The sequence below is a fragment of the Pipra filicauda genome, unplaced genomic scaffold (assembly GCF_003945595.2).
Source record: "Pipra filicauda isolate LSUMZ 115617 unplaced genomic scaffold, ASM394559v2 scaffold868_size63267_pilon, whole genome shotgun sequence".
Taxonomy (NCBI): domain Eukaryota; kingdom Metazoa; phylum Chordata; class Aves; order Passeriformes; family Pipridae; genus Pipra; species Pipra filicauda.
Window position 1 is genome coordinate 1 of NW_024105051.1, and position 15872 is coordinate 15872.

Below are 15872 nucleotides of genomic sequence, written 5' to 3' on the forward strand. Positions count from 1 at the left end.
GGCTCTAAGGAGACCACAGGAGACCATGTCAAAGGCCTTGCTGAAGTCTGGGCACACAACATCCTCTTCTATTCCCTCCCACAGGGGTTCTGCAATCCCTGCCTTGTCCTTCCCATGCCTGGCAATGGCTGCAGGAGGTCTTGCCCTCTCCCCTTCCCTGCTGAGCCTGAGCAGTCTGGAACTCTGCCAACCCTCCTTGCTGCCCTGTTTGCAGACTGGTTCCAGGTCTGCCTTTGCCAAGGCCCCAGGAAGCTCTGGGCTGGCTCTGGCCTTTCCAAGTTTTTGGGAGAGGCCTCCCAGTGACACTGCCCAGCCTTCTCAATATCTTTAACACCAAAACCTTTTTGATTGTCCCACAGTTCCACTTTAGTGCTCAGGACACAACACATATTCTCATGGTCCTTCAGGAGAAAATTAGAAGTGATTTCATTAGAGAGGTCAAGTGGTGGAGCAGCCCAGTCTGGTCTGGCCCCACAGCAGTGCCCAGCCCAGGGTGCTGCAGAGCTCTGGGCACTCCCCCCACAGCCCCAGCCCCTCTGAAGGGCACAGCAGCTCCTGGGGCACAGAGAGGAGTCTCAGCCTCCCCATCAGCTCAGGGGCTGGACACTCAGCATGGCAGGAGGAAATGGAGGTCAGGGAAACTGCAGGAGCCCTGGTGTCACCTGCAGGAGATGCCCAGCACAGCCTGACTGTGCCCCTCAGTGCCAGCCCCTCTGCCCAGCCCAGCCCAGAGTCCTGGCCCAGGGACAGAGCAGCCTGTCCCCAGGGGGGCTGCAGAAAGAGGTTTCTCTGTGTCAGGGATTCCTCTCTGCAGGCCCAGAAATGCTGCCTTGCTCTTCTGCAGGGACATCCCTTTGCCCAGGTCAGTGTGTCCAGGCTGCCTTGGCCACTTGCAGATCCCAGCGTGGGATCCCTGCAGGGCCCTGAGCTGGAGGTGCTGCTCTGCACAGGGAGGGGCTGTGGCACCCTGGGCTGAGCCTGCCCTGGCCATGCTGGTCAGGGTGGGGAGCAGACCCAGCAGGATGGGGATCACTCCTCTCCACCCTCTGCCATAGTCCTGGAAGGCTCAGTAGCCAAGAACAAGGCTGGGCAGGACCATGGGCTGTTTCCAATGGCACAAAGGGCAGGGCAGGGCTCCACTCCATGCAGCCTGTGGGCTGGAGAGTTCTTCAGGACACCCTCCTGGAAAGCCCAGCCCTGGCTCTGGTACAGCCCCCCCTGAGCTGGGGAGGCACAAGGGGAGTTCACTGTGGGTCAGAGGAGTCACTGGCCAGAGTCCTTTCTCTGTTCCTGCTGCATCCCCTGGGGCTGCAGAACTCTCCTGTACCAGTTCACAGGCACATTTAGCACTTGATCTCTGGTAACTCCACCCTGGGCAGGATTCTGCTCCAGGGCTCCATTCCCTGCTGACTGGATGGGACGGGCTGTCCCTGCAGATCCTCTGTGCTCTCCTGCACTTCCTGAGTTCCTACAGACAAGTCCTCACCTCCATCAGAGCCCTCACAAGCTGCAGAGCCCCAGGCAGGTGACTTGGAGACCCTTTGCCACTGGCCACCAGCACAGAACATCTGAACCAGCCCTCAGTCCCTCAAGTACCCCCGTGAGTCGCTTCTCTCTCTGCAGGGACTGAATGGGGAAACAAGCAAAGCAATGAGACTTTGCAGAGTCTGTTCCTTGGCCTTGTTCTTTATACCAACCTTTCAAAAAGAACAAAGTCTTCAGGAACTGCCCAGGGGGATCCCCTTTCCTGATGGAAATGATGTTAAGGAGCCCAGCTCTGTGCCAGCAGTGCCCAGGGCCTGTCCCTGCCCATGGTCACAGGGCTGACACAGCAGGGACTGAGCTGCCAGAGCACTCAGACCTTGGGCAAGGAGCAGAAAGGAGAGGGAGGCAGTGGGAAAAGAGCATCTCTGAAAAGCCCAAGAGCTGCTGCTCCCTGGCAGTGCTCCTGTACCAGGACTCTTTACCCCTTCTCCTCTGCACACAGGCACTGCCCTCCAGCTTCAGGGAACTTCTTGGAGGGGGAATCTGGAAAAAAGAATTCAAGTCCTTTATTATACTCAGGGACTGTGATTCCTCATGTGCAAAATAACAAAGGCAGGATGTTTGAGAAAGAAGTTGCTGCAGGAACTTTTATTTTGTTTAAATGCACACAGAGAATGATTCCTCATTTACACAATTGTGGGTCAAAACAAAGAGGTTGAAAGTGAATTAGGTATGAGATGAAGAATAAATTTCTGTGTTAACAACATTAAAAGCATAAAAAATGCAGGAAACCACTACCACTCTCAAAAGATTTAGAAGGCAGCCTGGGACAGTAAAGGAATACACATTGAGTGTTGTGCAGAAGAAAAAAGGCAGGTTGTTGCTCCTGAAAAGCATCCAGTCATCATTTTCCTTATGGCATCCTTGAGCTCCTGGTTCCTGAGGCTGTAGATGAAGGGGTTCAGTGCTGGAGGCACCACTGAGTACAGAACTGATAGTGCCAGATCCAGGGATGGGGAGGAGATGGAGGGGGGCTTCAGGTCGGAAAATACACCAGTGCTAAATGACAGGGAGACCACGGCCAGGTGAGGGAGACAGGTGGAAAAGGCTTTGTGCCGTCCCTGCTCAGAGGGGATCCTCAGCACAGCCCTGAAGATCTGCACATAGGAGAAAACAATGAAAACAAAACAACCAAGTGATAAACTGGCAGTAACTGCAATGAGCCCAATTTCCCTGAGGTAGCCTGAGTGTGAGCAGGAGAGCTTGAGGATGTGTGGGATTTCACAGAAGAACTGGCCCAGGGCATTGCCCTGGCACAGGGGCAGGGAAAATGTATTGGCTGTGTGCAGCAGAGCAGTGAGAAAGCCAGTGGCCCAGGCAGCTGCTGCCATGTGGGCACAAGCTCTGCTGCCCAGGAGGGTCCCGTAGTGCAGGGGTTTGCAGATGGCAACGTAGCGGTCGTAGCACATGATGGTGAGGAGGAAATACTCTGCTAACATGAAGAACAGAAAGAAAAAGAGCTGTGCAGCACACCCCTTGTAGGAGATGGCTCTGGAGCCCCAGAGGGAGTTGTCCATGGCTTTGGGGACAGTGGTGCAGATGCAGCCCAGGTCTGTGAGGGAGAGGTTGAGCAGGAAGAAGCCCATGGGGGTGTGCAGGTGGTGGTCGCAGGCTACGGCGCTGAGGATGAGGCCGTTGGCCAGGAGGGCAGCCAGGGAGGTGGTCAGGAAGAGCCAGAAGTGCAGGAGCTGCAGCTCCCGCCTGTCTGCCAATGCCAGGAGGAGGAACTGGGCCATGGAGCTGCTGTTGGACATTTGCTGTTCCTTAGGACAGGGTCTGTTCAGAAAAGGAAAGCACAGGGAACAATTAAAGCAGCCCCCTCTCAGCAAAGCCAGGGCAGTTTTCAGGGAAATCCCCTCCAAGTCAAGGCCTTTCTTTTCTCTGGTTTGTGCTCTCTGAGGGTGCTGTGAGGAGCAGGAGCTCTGCCCATGTGCTGCCAAGGACTCAGCTTTGCTCTGCTGCAGTGCAGACATGGAGCTGCTTTGGGACAGCTCTCACGACCACAGGGGATGTCACATGGAACCCAGCTTTGATGGAAAAGTTCAATTCCTGCACTGTTGTCTTTGAGCAATTTGGGCTGCGGGAGAGAGGCACAGTGTATTCTTAAAATAATTTCGACTGGATTTTTTTGTTTACAATCATAACACCTGGGAGTGCTTTTTAAGGGGCAAATTTTTTCTGATGACAATTCTGAAGAGTGTTGAGCCAGGACAGGCAGAAGGGCTGAGCTCTCCATTGCTTATTGCAGAGCCAGGAGAGCTGCAGTGCCTCTCAGCCTGTTTCCCATCTGCCCTGCACTTTCCCTTGGGCTGCCTTGAAGAGGACTTCACACACAGATTCATCTTTAAAAACCCCACCAAGATCTGTGCTGAGAGCAGGGCAGTGTTGCTTGAAAGGGCAGCTCTGGGAAGTGTCCCCTGTGCCAGCCCAGAGGTGCAACTGTGCTGGACAGAGCAGGACAGGAGCCCTCCTGCAGGGAAGCCAAGGGCTGGGACAGGAGAGTGCCCACCCCCAAGGGAAGGCTCAGCACTGCCCAGGATCCTGTGCTCATTTCTGATCCTGCCTGAAATATTCATCTCTGAGAGTAAAAGAGTTGGAATTTCAGTGCAGCCTCCTGACCTGAGAGAACAATGTCTCTGCTACAATGCCTAAGCAGGAAACACACCTCAGCACTAATTCCTTTCCTGTAGCCCCTGTCTTTTGTGAGCTTTGCAAAACATTCTCCATTCCATATGGTGTAGTGGTGTGGAGCTGAGAGCAAGTGTGACCCTGCAACAGCGAGACATGGAAAAGATCCTCCCTCAGCTGCCAGGTTTGCTCCTTGCCCACAGCCCTTGTGCCCCAGCCCTGGAGCAGCTCCCCGGGCCGGCTGAGAGCTGCCCCTGGCAGGCAGCAGAGTCCCTGCCCAGCACAGCACCCTGGGCTGCAGGACCCTGCTCTGCCCCACAGCCCTGGGCACCCCTGGCTGCACCCCCGGCTTCACAGCTCTTCCAAAGTGCCCCAAAACAGCCCCTGCTCCCCCATCCCATCAGCTGGGGCTGGGCCAGCTTTAGGAGATGCCTCCAGGAGCTGCCCCTGCACTGCCCTGCAGCCACAGACTCACCATGTGCAGCCCTGCCAAGGTTCCTCCTGCAGGGAGCTCTCAGCCATCCTGCCAGTGCTGAGCCCCTTGAAGCTCTGTCTGTGCCCTGCTGGTGTCCCTGAGCTGGCCTGGCAGTGCCCTCAGCCCTGCTGGGCTGTGCAGAGGAGCTGCTCCTGGGCAGAGCTGTCTCTTTGAAGCTCTTCTTGCTTGCCAGGAGCTCCCTGTGTGCCAGGAGCCCAGCCCAGCTCAGCAGCACAGCAACAGCCCCAGGCATTTCATGACCCTCAGGGGGGTTTGATGTTGTTTACATGAGACTCAGTCCCTGAGAGGAAGTTCAAACAACTTCTCAAGAAGTCAAAGTGAGATTAAAACACTGAAGTTTCTTGTAGTGCTAATGAGTCTCACTGAGGGACACAACTGAGAACGTGTCCCCAGGTTCCAGTTAGAGTAGAAATCTGCAGACAGTGATGACAAGGATGGACAAGCAAGGGAAAGGTGGCTCTGATGCTGAAGAAACCTTGACTTGTTTCCTTAATCCAAAGGACCAAGCCCTGACCCCCAGCCCCTGGGAAGGCAGATCCTGTCCCTGCCTCATTCCTCAGGGCTCTTCCTGGGGCACTGGGATGTGGGATGTGCAATGCCAAGGGCAGGCCCATGGGGTGGCACCTGCCAGGCTGCTGAGCAGGGACAAGGAGGCCATGAGGCCCCAGGGCTGCAAGGGGCACTCCCCTCCTCCTGGCATCAGGGGCACAGACAGCAGCCATGGCCAAAGGCCTGCAGAAGGTGGCTCTGTCAGGGCCTTTCAGCTTCTCCCCCTCCCTGTCTCCTCTCCAGCCCAGGCTGTCCTACGGTGTCCATGCCCTGCCCCTTTCCCTGCAGGCTGTCGTCATCCCCCCGGCTGCCCCACCTGGCTGGCACCTTCCTGCACTGACATCTCTGCGTCCTCCCTGGCTCTTCCTGCACACACAAAGCCTTGGCCTCATCCACACTCCTTTGTGACATATTGCACCACAACACTGACCTTGGAGGGAAATTTCTGACTTCTTGTCACCGGTCTAGGCCACCCCAGCTGCCCTTGGTGGCACTAGTTCTTTCTTAGGCTGTTTTCTGACAGGAAGAAAAGCTCCACCAGCTCTGACACCCCCCTTCCAGACCTCTCAGGCTGCTCCTCTACTGTCCTCAATCTTCACACCACTGAGTCCTCAGCCTCTATATATGGGTCATGTGCTTGAGGCCCCAAATTCCTTCCTGGGAGATCTCTGGGACCTCTCCAAGGTTTTGGAAGATGACAATAAAGTGCCCTTATCCCAGGAAACACAGAATGACACTTTTTTCCAAGGGTTGTCTTGGCAGAATGAGGCACAATCTCTTTAAACTTTCTGGGACAAGGGAGCTCTGAGCTCTGGGTACAGGAGGGAGCTCCAAGTGCCAACCACTGGAGTGGGAGCTACAAATCATCAGGGCTGGTGTTCTTTGGAGGGCCAGACACTGGTGAGAGTGGGGGGTGTGTGCACATGGAAGGACTTGAAGGGCACAATGAACTGTCTCAAAACACTGTCAAAGCAGGAAAATCCCATAAGGCACCACAACACATAAGCACTGGTGGCAAACAGGAAGGCCTTTAATTCCAAGGCCTAAAGGGAGGTGAAGCTCTGGAAGTAGCCCCCAGGACAGAATTGCACTGTGCAGACTGTGGGAAAGAGCAGAGAGCCCCAACAGGAAGCCAGGGCTGGTAAGGCAGGTCTGGGGAACCCATCCAGACAAAAATTCCCACCTGCAGACTGGAAGCACACCGGGCAAAACTCCCACCGTGGCAAACTGTGGGAAAGGAAGCAAGTCCTTGTCCACGTGCCAGCCCAAGCTGTGGGAACAGCATCTACCCCCCTGAATACCCAGGGCTTGGGCTGTATAAAAGTGATAGCCCAGAAGCACAACTTGGGGACCCTCCACCGAGCAGAGCAGGGTGAAGGACTGACAGGATGCCCCAGGGATCTCCATGGGGTGATACATTTACTTCATCTCTGTCTCTCTCTCTCTGTCTTTCCACCACCTCCTTCTTCTCTCTCTTTCTATTTCTTTCTCTCTCTCTCCCTCATATTTACTGTTAAATCAAAGCTGGACTGCTGACTTTGGCACATGGTCTCCTTTGCAGCTGAATTTGGGCAGAGGCGTCTTTTCATAATGGGAACCTGACAGTATCCATGAGGTTTTACAGTGTGGGAATGGCCACTGGATTCCATGAGGTTCCACAGAGTCACAGGGTCCATTTGGCTTTGTAAGGCTCTGTAGGGTGATAATGGACCCTTGATTCCATGAGTTTGCAAAATGTCTCAGGACTCCTTTGGTCCTAGGAGGCCCCACATATCACAGTGGCCCCTTGGTTCCATGAGATTCCACAGTGTCCCAGGAGTCCTTTGGTTCCATGAGGCCCTGCAGTGTCACAGTGGCCTGGTAATTCCATGTGGTTCCCCATTATCCCAGGGTTCCTTTGGTTCCATGAGGCCCTGCAGTGTCACAGTGGGTTAGTAATTCCATGTGGTTCCCCATTATCCCAGGGTTCCTTTGGTTCCATGAGGCCCTGCAGTGTCACAGTGGCCTCTGAGTCCCCAAGGTTCCTCAGTGTCACAGTGGCCCCTGATTCTATGAGGGCCCAAAATGTCTCAGGGCTCCCTTGGTTCCATGAGGCCCTTCATGGCACAATGAACCCTTGGTTCCAGGAGGTTCCACAGTGTCCCAGGGTTCCTTTGGTTTCATGAGGCCTTGCAGTGTCAGAATGGCTTCTTAATTCCATGAGTTTTCACATTGTCACAATGCTCCCTTGGTTCCAGGAGGTTCCACAGTGTCCCAGGGCTCCTTTGGCTCCAGAAGGCCCTGCAGTGTCACAATGGCCCCTTTACTCCAGGAGGTTCCACAGTGTCCTTGCTGGAACACACAGGGCTGTAATGTTGTCACCCCTGCAGAGCTGCCTCCAGCTCTGGGCTCCAGCACAGGAAGGACATGGACCTGCTGGAGCGAGTCCAGAGGGGAGCAGCAAGAGGATCCGAGGGATGGAGCAGCTCTGCTGTGAGGAAAGGCTGAGAGAATTGGCATTGTTGAGGCTGGAGAAGAGAAGGCTTTGGGGTGACCTAATTGTGGCCTTGCAGTGCCTGAAGGGAGCCAACAAGAAAGATGGAGAGAGACTTTGGACAAGGGCCTGGAGTGACAGGACGAGGGGAATGGCTTCACACTGAGAGAGGGAAGGGTTAGATGGGATATTAGGAAGAATTTCTGGACTGTGATGGTAGTGAGATCCTGGCACAGATTACTCAGAGGAGTTCTGGCTGCCCCATCCCTGGAAGTGTTCAAGGCCAGGTTGGATGGGGCTCTGAGCTCTGAGTCTAGTGGAAGGTGTCCCTGCCCATGGCAGGGGGTTGGACTGAGATGCTCTTTAAGGTACTGATGCCTTAAGCCCCTAATGTTTTTTTTTTATTTTTCTTATCTCACCCCTAATTAACTGCTCTGTTGCCGCTGTATTTTGGTGCAGAAAAAATATCTCCAGAGCAGTTAATTAGGGGTGAGATAAGAAAGGGTTTTATTCTGCCAAGGCGAGATGTTACAGGACGCGCGCCAGCCGTGCCTGAGAGGTTACATTTTATAATACCATCCATCCAATCCCAGATGTGTCCACCCTGTGGCCTTTACTCTGGTCCGCCCCGGGTCCATCCCCTTAAAATGGGTCTGGGGTGTATTTCGGGACCCCTTATTCATCCCATCTTTGTCTTCATCAGAGCACAAAGGGTACATAGTTACCTAATTCTTGACCGTATTCTGTGGTTTAGGCCCTGATATTCTGTTCTGCCAACAATCCAGGCCTTGCCTTGACAAGAGACTAAACATCTCTGCTGTATTCAGAAGTAGGATCGATATAGGGAGCATAGAATGGGGTAAGAGGGTTAAGGAATGTATAAACAAGGGTACTGGAGAAAGGGAAAGGGACAAGGGACAAAGGAGGGAGGGGGTTCTGCTTTTAAAACCTACTTATAAAACTTACAAGTCTTACAAATATTAGAAAAATAAAAAAACATTAGGGGCTTAAGGCATCATCCTTGTGGGTCCCTTCCAACTCAGCCTATTCTGTCATTCTGTGATTATCAACCCTGTGTTCAGCACAAACCCAAAACACAGCCCTGCACCAGCCACAGGGAAGAAATTTAACTGTACTCCCCCTGAAACCAGCACACCCTTTATGGGCTCTCACAGAAACATCCCCCAGTCCATTTTCCACCTGGAACCAGTGACTCTGAGTTCCTGCTTCCCCAGCCCCAGGGATGGTCTCCTTGTCTGCTCATTCCTCCACATTCGCTTCTCAGTGATGGCATCTTAACCAGACAAGCCCCTGGGAATAATTGACTTCTAAGTCTTCATTTTATTTGTGGTTAATTAGACAGATCTCAGAAGTGCATTCCAAGTGAAAATATATTGTATTACTAAAACCATGAGAAAAGCTGTCTTTTTCGTGGCCTGTTTCCTTTTTTCCTGGTTTTACACTGATATCAGTAATCCCCAGTCGATATTGATCCCAAGCACCTCCTAATTCAGTCTGAATAGATACCAAAATCAAGACCCTTTCTGTCTGACAATCCATCAGACTTTATCCCTATCCCCACCCCAACATTCCCTCATCAAAGCCCTGGCACTCAAAGCAGCCTTGGGCAAATCTGAGCTCCCTCCACTCAAGGCTGGACCTGCAGGTTTCAGCTCCTTGGCACCAACTCCCACCTGCTTGGCTTGGAGAAAGAGCTGCCCGAGACACAGAGGGATGTTCATTTATTGCCAGCAAACAAAACCAGAGGAAGGCACAGCTCAATAAACAAAGAAACCCTTAATCCTTTGCTGTATATTAAGTCCATGCTGCCTCCACTGAAGTCCACTTTGCAGAGTCTTAGACCAATAGTGAACCCCTTCTGTGTCAAGCACAGATCCCAAGATCAACTCCAACACTCCCTGCCCCGGATTCTGTCCATATTTGCCCTTTGCACACAGGGAGTCACACACTGAAGTCACAAGATCCCTCCATCCACAGAGGGAGGAAAAGAGAGAAAGTGAATGAATTTCTGTGTTGTGCAGAGCTAAATCTGCACTCATCCCAATATTCTGGGCTTACAGGACCTTTATCAAACACCTTCTGCAGCATCTGTTCACTGGGCAAACATCTGTGTGGATGGCCAGGCCCAAGGAGTGGTGGGCAATGGAGTTCCATCCAGGGGTGTTCCCAGGGCTCAGCACTGGGCTCAGGGCACTTCAATCTCTTTCTCAAGGATCTGCACAAGGGGAAGCTTGTTCCTCCAATGACCACTGTGATTCTACCCTTGCTTTGGTTCTTTCCTAGACATCCCAGGACAAGTCTTGCCCAGTCCCCAAATACTCTTTCTGGCTGCCCATCATGTGTCTCAGAGCCCGAGGCCAAATCCCCCATCCTCAGCTGAGAGGTTCTGCCATTAACCCACTTAGTTACAGTGTCCCACAGATACCTTGGAACTTCCTTGGAATTAATTTTTTACCTTTTGGGTTTAGAATGGTTTTTCCAAAAACATGGGAAATCATGTCCTCAAAGATGTAAATTCTTGGAGAACAAGTTTGGGACTTTAAAGAATCCCAGAATGATTTGGCTTGGAAGGGAGATAAAAGGTCATCTGGTCCAAGTCCCTCCACATGGACAGTGACATTTTTTATTAATTCAGGTTACTCACAGTCTCTGACCTTGGACAAATGCAGGGTTGGGGCATCCACTTCTCTGGAAACCTGTTCCAGTTCTTACCGCCCTTATTGTTAAATCTTTCCTCCTATTATCCAATATAAAACACTTCTCTTTCAGTTCAAAGCCATTGCCCGTGTTCTGCTACTACAGGCCTTGGTAAAAAGTATCTCTGTGATTTACTTAGACTATGAGCACGACATTTTCATCTGCAAAAACATCTGTGAGTGCCCAGAGATCTCCCAAGATGGGCTTGAAAGGTCTCAAGCACATGAGCACTAGAGAGGGGCTGAGGAGCTGTGGCCTCACTGGTGTGGAGACTGAGGACAGCACAGGACAGCCCTGAGAGGGCTTGAAGGGAGGATTTAGAGATGGTGGATCCTTCTGTCAGAGCAGAAAAGAGCATGAGAAAGAAAGAATTAATGCCAAGTGCAGCTGGGGAGGTCCCGAGTGGACATGAGGAAAAAGGAATTTCATAGAAAACGCTGCAACACATCACCCAGGAGTGTGGATGAGGCCAAGGCTTTGTGTGTGCAGGAAGAGCCAGGGAGGACGCAGAGATGTCAGTGCAGGAAGGTGCCAGCCAGGTGGGGCAGCCGGGGGGATGACGACAGCCTGCAGGGAAAGGGGCAGGGCATGGACACCGTAGGACAGCCTGGGCTGGAGAGGAGACAGGGAGGGGGAGAAGCTGAAAGGCCCCAAAAGAGCCACCTTCTGCAGGCCTTTGGCCATGGCTGCTGTCTGTGCCCCTGAGGCCAGGAGGAGGGGAGTGCCCCTTGCAGCCCTGGGGCCTCATGGCCTCCTTGTCCCTGCTCAGCAGCCTGGCAGGTGCCTTTGGGCCTTGCAGCCCTGCCAGAGCCCTTGGCCATCTCTCCTGCAGGCTGTCCTGCCCTGGCCCTGCTGCTGCTCTGGCCTTGCAGGCTGCACACACCCCTCCTGCTTTCCCACCCCCTCCCAGCAGCATTTCTAGACCCTCCCTGATGGCTCTGCACCAGCTCTGGCTGTTCCCTGGAACACAAAGCCATGGGCTGATCCTGACTCCCTCTGGGTGACCTCTTGCACCACAAGGGTCCCCATTGAGTGACATTTCTGTTTCGTCACCTTCTGTCTGAACCTTCCAAGCTACTCTTTGTGGAGATTTCATTCTACTTCCAATACGGAGAAAAGCTCCATCCTGTCAGATCTGCTCTAGACCCTCTCCAGTTCTTCCTCATTCCTCCAGAATGGGGAACCTCACAGACAGACAGACCAGTCCAGATGTGGTGACACCAGGGCTGAGTCCAGGGGGTGACAACTCCCTTGTGTGGGTGCCCACACTCCCCCTAAGGCAGCCCCATGTGCAGTCGGTCTTAAATCAAGGGGCCATTCTGATTCTTTGTAAGGTCACGGAATCAAGTGTCAGTGTGACACTGCAGGGCCTCATGGAACCAAAGGAATGCAGGGACACTGTGGAATCTCATGGAACAAAGGGCCACTGTGACATGCAGGGTCTCTTTGGAACAAAAGGAACTCTGAGACATCTCAGACCCTCCTGGAACCAAGGGCCCACTGTGCCTCCCCAGAACTCCATGGAATCAAGCAGAGCCGCTGCCTCCCCCCCGCCGCCGCACGGACCGGAGTCGCCGGCTCTGCCCCGCTTGGACACCTCTGGAGTCAGCGTGTTCTTGGGCAGCACAACTGATCTCAGACCAGAGAGTTTCCCACATTTTGCTTTGTCCCCTCTTTCCACTGGTTTAATTTTTGTTCTTTGTTCATTCAGGGGAAAAAGGGGGAAGGGAGGCAGGTGTTTATCCCTGTTTTTATCTGTTTACAAAAGGGTGTTGGGGCAGGGGGGGAAAGAGGAGGCAATTTCTCTCTCTGCTGTTGCTTTGAACTGTTATGTTGGTATTGCCATTTTTGTTGCTATATGTCTTGTCAGTCAACTGTTATTTTTTTCACTTTTACCTCCTTGTAGTTTGTCTCCCTGTATTGGTGGGGAATAAAAGGGGATTGAGTTCATTTTATTGGATTTCCTGCCCCAATATGTGTCTTTAAATCAGGACAGGTTGCTCAAGGGCTCCCTGAAATTTGGCATCATCCACAAAGGACACATTTTGTCCCATTGTACAGAGAGATAATAAAGATGTTCTATAGTGGTGTCCAAGGGCTGGTCACTGAGGGATTTCACCAGGAAGTTGCTGCCAAGAGGACTATGTACCATGGATTTTATTTGACACTCTTCATTCAGCCAACTTCCCACCCACCACATCTTCCACTTCTTCAGTCCAGCTCTCACCAGTCTGGCCATAAGGAGACCACAGGAGACCATGTCAAGGGCCTTGATAAAGTCTGGGCACAAAACATCCTCTTCTATTCCCTCCCACAGGGGTTCTGCAATCCCTGCCTTGTCCTTCCCATGCCTGGCAATGGCTGCAGCAGGACTTGCCCTCTCCCCTTCCCTGCTGAGCCTGAGCAGTCTGGAACTCTGCCAACCCTCCTTGCTGCCCTGTTTGCAGACTGGTTCCATGTCTGCCTTTGCCAAGGCCCCAGGAAGCTCTGGGCTGGCTCTGGCCTTTCCAAGGGTTTGGGAGAGGTCTCCCAGTGACACTGCCCAGCCTTCTCAATATCCCTGACACCAAAACCTTTTCCATATCCCACACTTCCAGAGGAGTGCCCAGGACACAACACAGGTTGTCCTGGTGGTTCTGGAGAATGAGAAGGGATTTCTTCCTCGAGGCCAACCCCTCCAATTGGATTTGAGTGCAGCTGAAAGGTTTCCTCAGCATTTTCCCCAGTGCCTCCCTGCCCTGAAGGTTTGTGGCCCTCAGGCTGGAGCTGAGGGGGTTGGGCAGGTGCCTGAGGAGGGGGGAGAACAAGGGCTGTGTCCAACTGTGCCAGGAGGGCTGTGCTGGGCAAGGATGAGGAGGCTGCAGAGAACAGTGGCACTGGGGAGGGGAGAGGAGCAGCTGGAGAGACCTTGTGCCTGCCCACGCTGGGCAGGAGCTGCCCCAGGATGGCAGCTCTGAAGCACTCCCAGGATGTCCCTGGGAACAGGAGGGGAAGACTGGATCTGAAAATGGAACCTGGAAAGCAGAGAGCAGGAGTGTCATGGGGACACTGCAGGAGAGTTGCAGCCCTGGAGCAAGGTGACAGAAGAAGTGACCCAGTCCATGCAGTGGCCTCAGAAGATCCCAGAGCATCCTGGAGATGCTGGAAGGGAGCCCAGCTCTGCTTCACAAGTTCCCAGGGCCTGTCCCTGCCTGTGCTCCAAGGGCTTCCACCCCCCAGGACTGTGCTCAGAGAGCACTCAGGCCTTACCCAGAGAAAGGGGCTCAGGAGGACAGTGTGGAAGTGGCAAGAGAGCAGCTCTGCAAAGACCAAGCCCTGCTGCTCCCTGGCAGTGCTGCTGGGCTGGGATTATTGTCCCCTTCCCGTTTGCAAATACCCCCTGTCCTGCAGTGTGCTGTCCTTTAGGAACATCTGAGAAGAAGGATTTGGACAAAGAAAGCCTTGCAGGGTCCTTTATTTTGTTTAAATACTCAGAGAGAACAATTCATCATCTTTACATCTCTGGGTCAAATTCAGTGGGTAGACATTAAATTAGAAGGCAGATGCATAATAATATATCATTTAACAGAAAGTTATTGCAAGAAGAACCCGATGACCTCCACGAAAAACCTGAGCAGGAAGGCTGGGCCATTAGTGAGTCCCATTCTGAATGCTACACACCAGAAAACAGGCACTTTATTGCTCCTGAAAAGCATCCAGTCATCATTCTACTTATGGCATCCTTGAGCTCCTGGTTCCTGAGGCTGTAGATGAGGGGGTTCAGTGCTGGAGGAACCACCGAGTACAGAACTGATAGTGTCAGATCCAGGGATGGGGAGGAGATGGAGGGGGGCTTCAGGTAGCCAAATGTGCCAGTGCTGAGGAACAGGGTGACCACGGCCAGGTGAGGGAGGCACGTGGAAAAGGCTTTGTGCCGTCCCTGCTCAGAGGGGATCCTCAGCACAGCCCTGAAGATCTGCACATAGGAGAAAACAATGAAAATGAAACAACCAAATAATAAAGAGATGGAAAACAAGAGAAGCCAGAGTTCCCTGATGTAAGAGTGTGAGCAGGAGAGCTTGAGGATGGGGGGAACCTCACAGAAGAACTGGCCCAGGGCATTGCCCTGACACAGGGGCAGGGAAAATGTATTGGCTGTGTGCAGCAGAGCATTGAGAAAGCCAGTGGCCCAGGCAGCTGCTGCCATGTGGGCACAAGCTCTGCTGCCCAGGAGGGTCCCGTAGTGCAGGGGTTTGCAGATGGCAACGTAGCGGTCGTAGCACATGATGGTGAGGAGGGAAACCTCTGCTGACATGAAAAACATAAACAGAAACACTTGGGCAGTGCATCCTGCATAGGAGATGGTTGTGGTGTTATGGAGGGAGTTGTGCATGGCTTTGGGGACAGTGGTGCAGATGCAGCCCAGGTCTGTGAGGGAGAGGTTGAGCAGGAAGAAGCCCATGGGGGTGTGCAGGTGGTGGTCACAGGCTACGGCGCTGAGGATGAGGCCGTTGGCCAGGAGGGCAGCCAGGGAGATGGCCAGGAAGAGCCAGAAGTGCAGGAGCTGCAGCTCCCGCCTGTCTGCCAATGCCAGGAGGAGGAACTGGGCCATGGAGCTGCTGTTGGACATTTGCTGCCTCAGGTTATTGTTTTCTGTTATGGAGAAAAGAGGCAGAGCTGAATTAGATCAGACCCAGTTAGCAAAACATCTTGCATGTCTCATAGCAATTCAGAATTCAGGGCCTCTTTTCAGGAAGATCTCTCTGCATCCCTCTCCCTGAGCTCTGGGGTTTGCTGGCTGAAGGGGGCACTGAGAGCAGGGACCCTGGAATGGGCTCCCGAGGAATCCTTTTTGCTGTGCAGTGAGAGGCAACTTGGAGCACAGGGTGACCTCCAATTAAATGTACTTGTGATGTATCAAAGTGTTTCCAGAACTGCTGGTCACAGTTTGCCCAAGCTCAGAACAGAGGGAGGGGATTTGGGGGACTGGATTTTATTCCAGTTCCTCTTGCCAGGAGTGAGTTTGGATGGTTGAAATCTCTGACATTTCTCATGTGCTCCAAGTGCAATCTTGTGAGTGCTGAGAGGCAAAGGGATGGTCTCTTGGTGCAGAGACAAGAGCTGGCCATCTTTCCTGTACACAGCTGTCCCTGGCTGGCTGAAGGGGGATGGCCCTTAGGAATTCCCTGCAAAAAGAAACAAAGCACTTCTGGGAGCAGAGGAATCCTGGTTCAAAGAGTAGATTGACAGAATCCTAGCATTTCCACAGGATGCCTGATTAGGATCTCATCTTTCTGCTCCCAGACTGCCACACACAGGGATCATTGCAGCTCCCAAGTACGGCTGCCCAGGGCATTTGCATGGATTTAGCACTGAGGAGTTTTCTCCATGGGGATCCTGTGCAGCACAGAGATCCTATGGCAGAGCTGTGCCCTTCTGGAGGGCACCTGCAGCCCTGCAGGACACCCAGGCAAACAGCTGAAA

At 53.0% G+C, this 15872-nt stretch overlaps 1 protein-coding gene and 1 pseudogene across 1 annotated transcript; both read right to left on the minus strand.

Annotated features, from left to right (window-relative positions):
* Positions 1-2329: 2329 nt before the first annotated feature.
* Positions 2330-3299, minus strand: LOC114000012 (annotated as a pseudogene).
* A 10682-nt stretch (positions 3300-13981) lies between these two features.
* On the minus strand, positions 13982-15018 carry LOC114001945 (olfactory receptor 14J1-like). The gene is made up of 2 exons (XM_039390723.1): positions 14103-15018; positions 13982-14061 (listed from the first exon to the last, which is right to left on the minus strand). The coding sequence occupies exons 1-2, from the start codon at positions 15016-15018 to the stop codon at positions 13982-13984; spliced, it is 996 nt and encodes a 331-aa protein (XP_039246657.1).
* Between the last annotated feature and the right edge of the window lie 854 nt (positions 15019-15872).

Excerpts from the sequence above, each read along its gene's own strand:
- LOC114001945 (XM_039390723.1), bottom strand. The coding sequence starts at position 15,018 with ATGTCCAACAGCAGCTCCATGGCCCAGTTCCTCCTCCTGGCATTGGCA. Across the intron at positions 14,062-14,102 it reads AAGTAGAATGATGACTGGAT|CATTCAGAATGGGACTCACT; the intron begins GCTTTTCAGGAG and ends TCTGGTGTGTAG.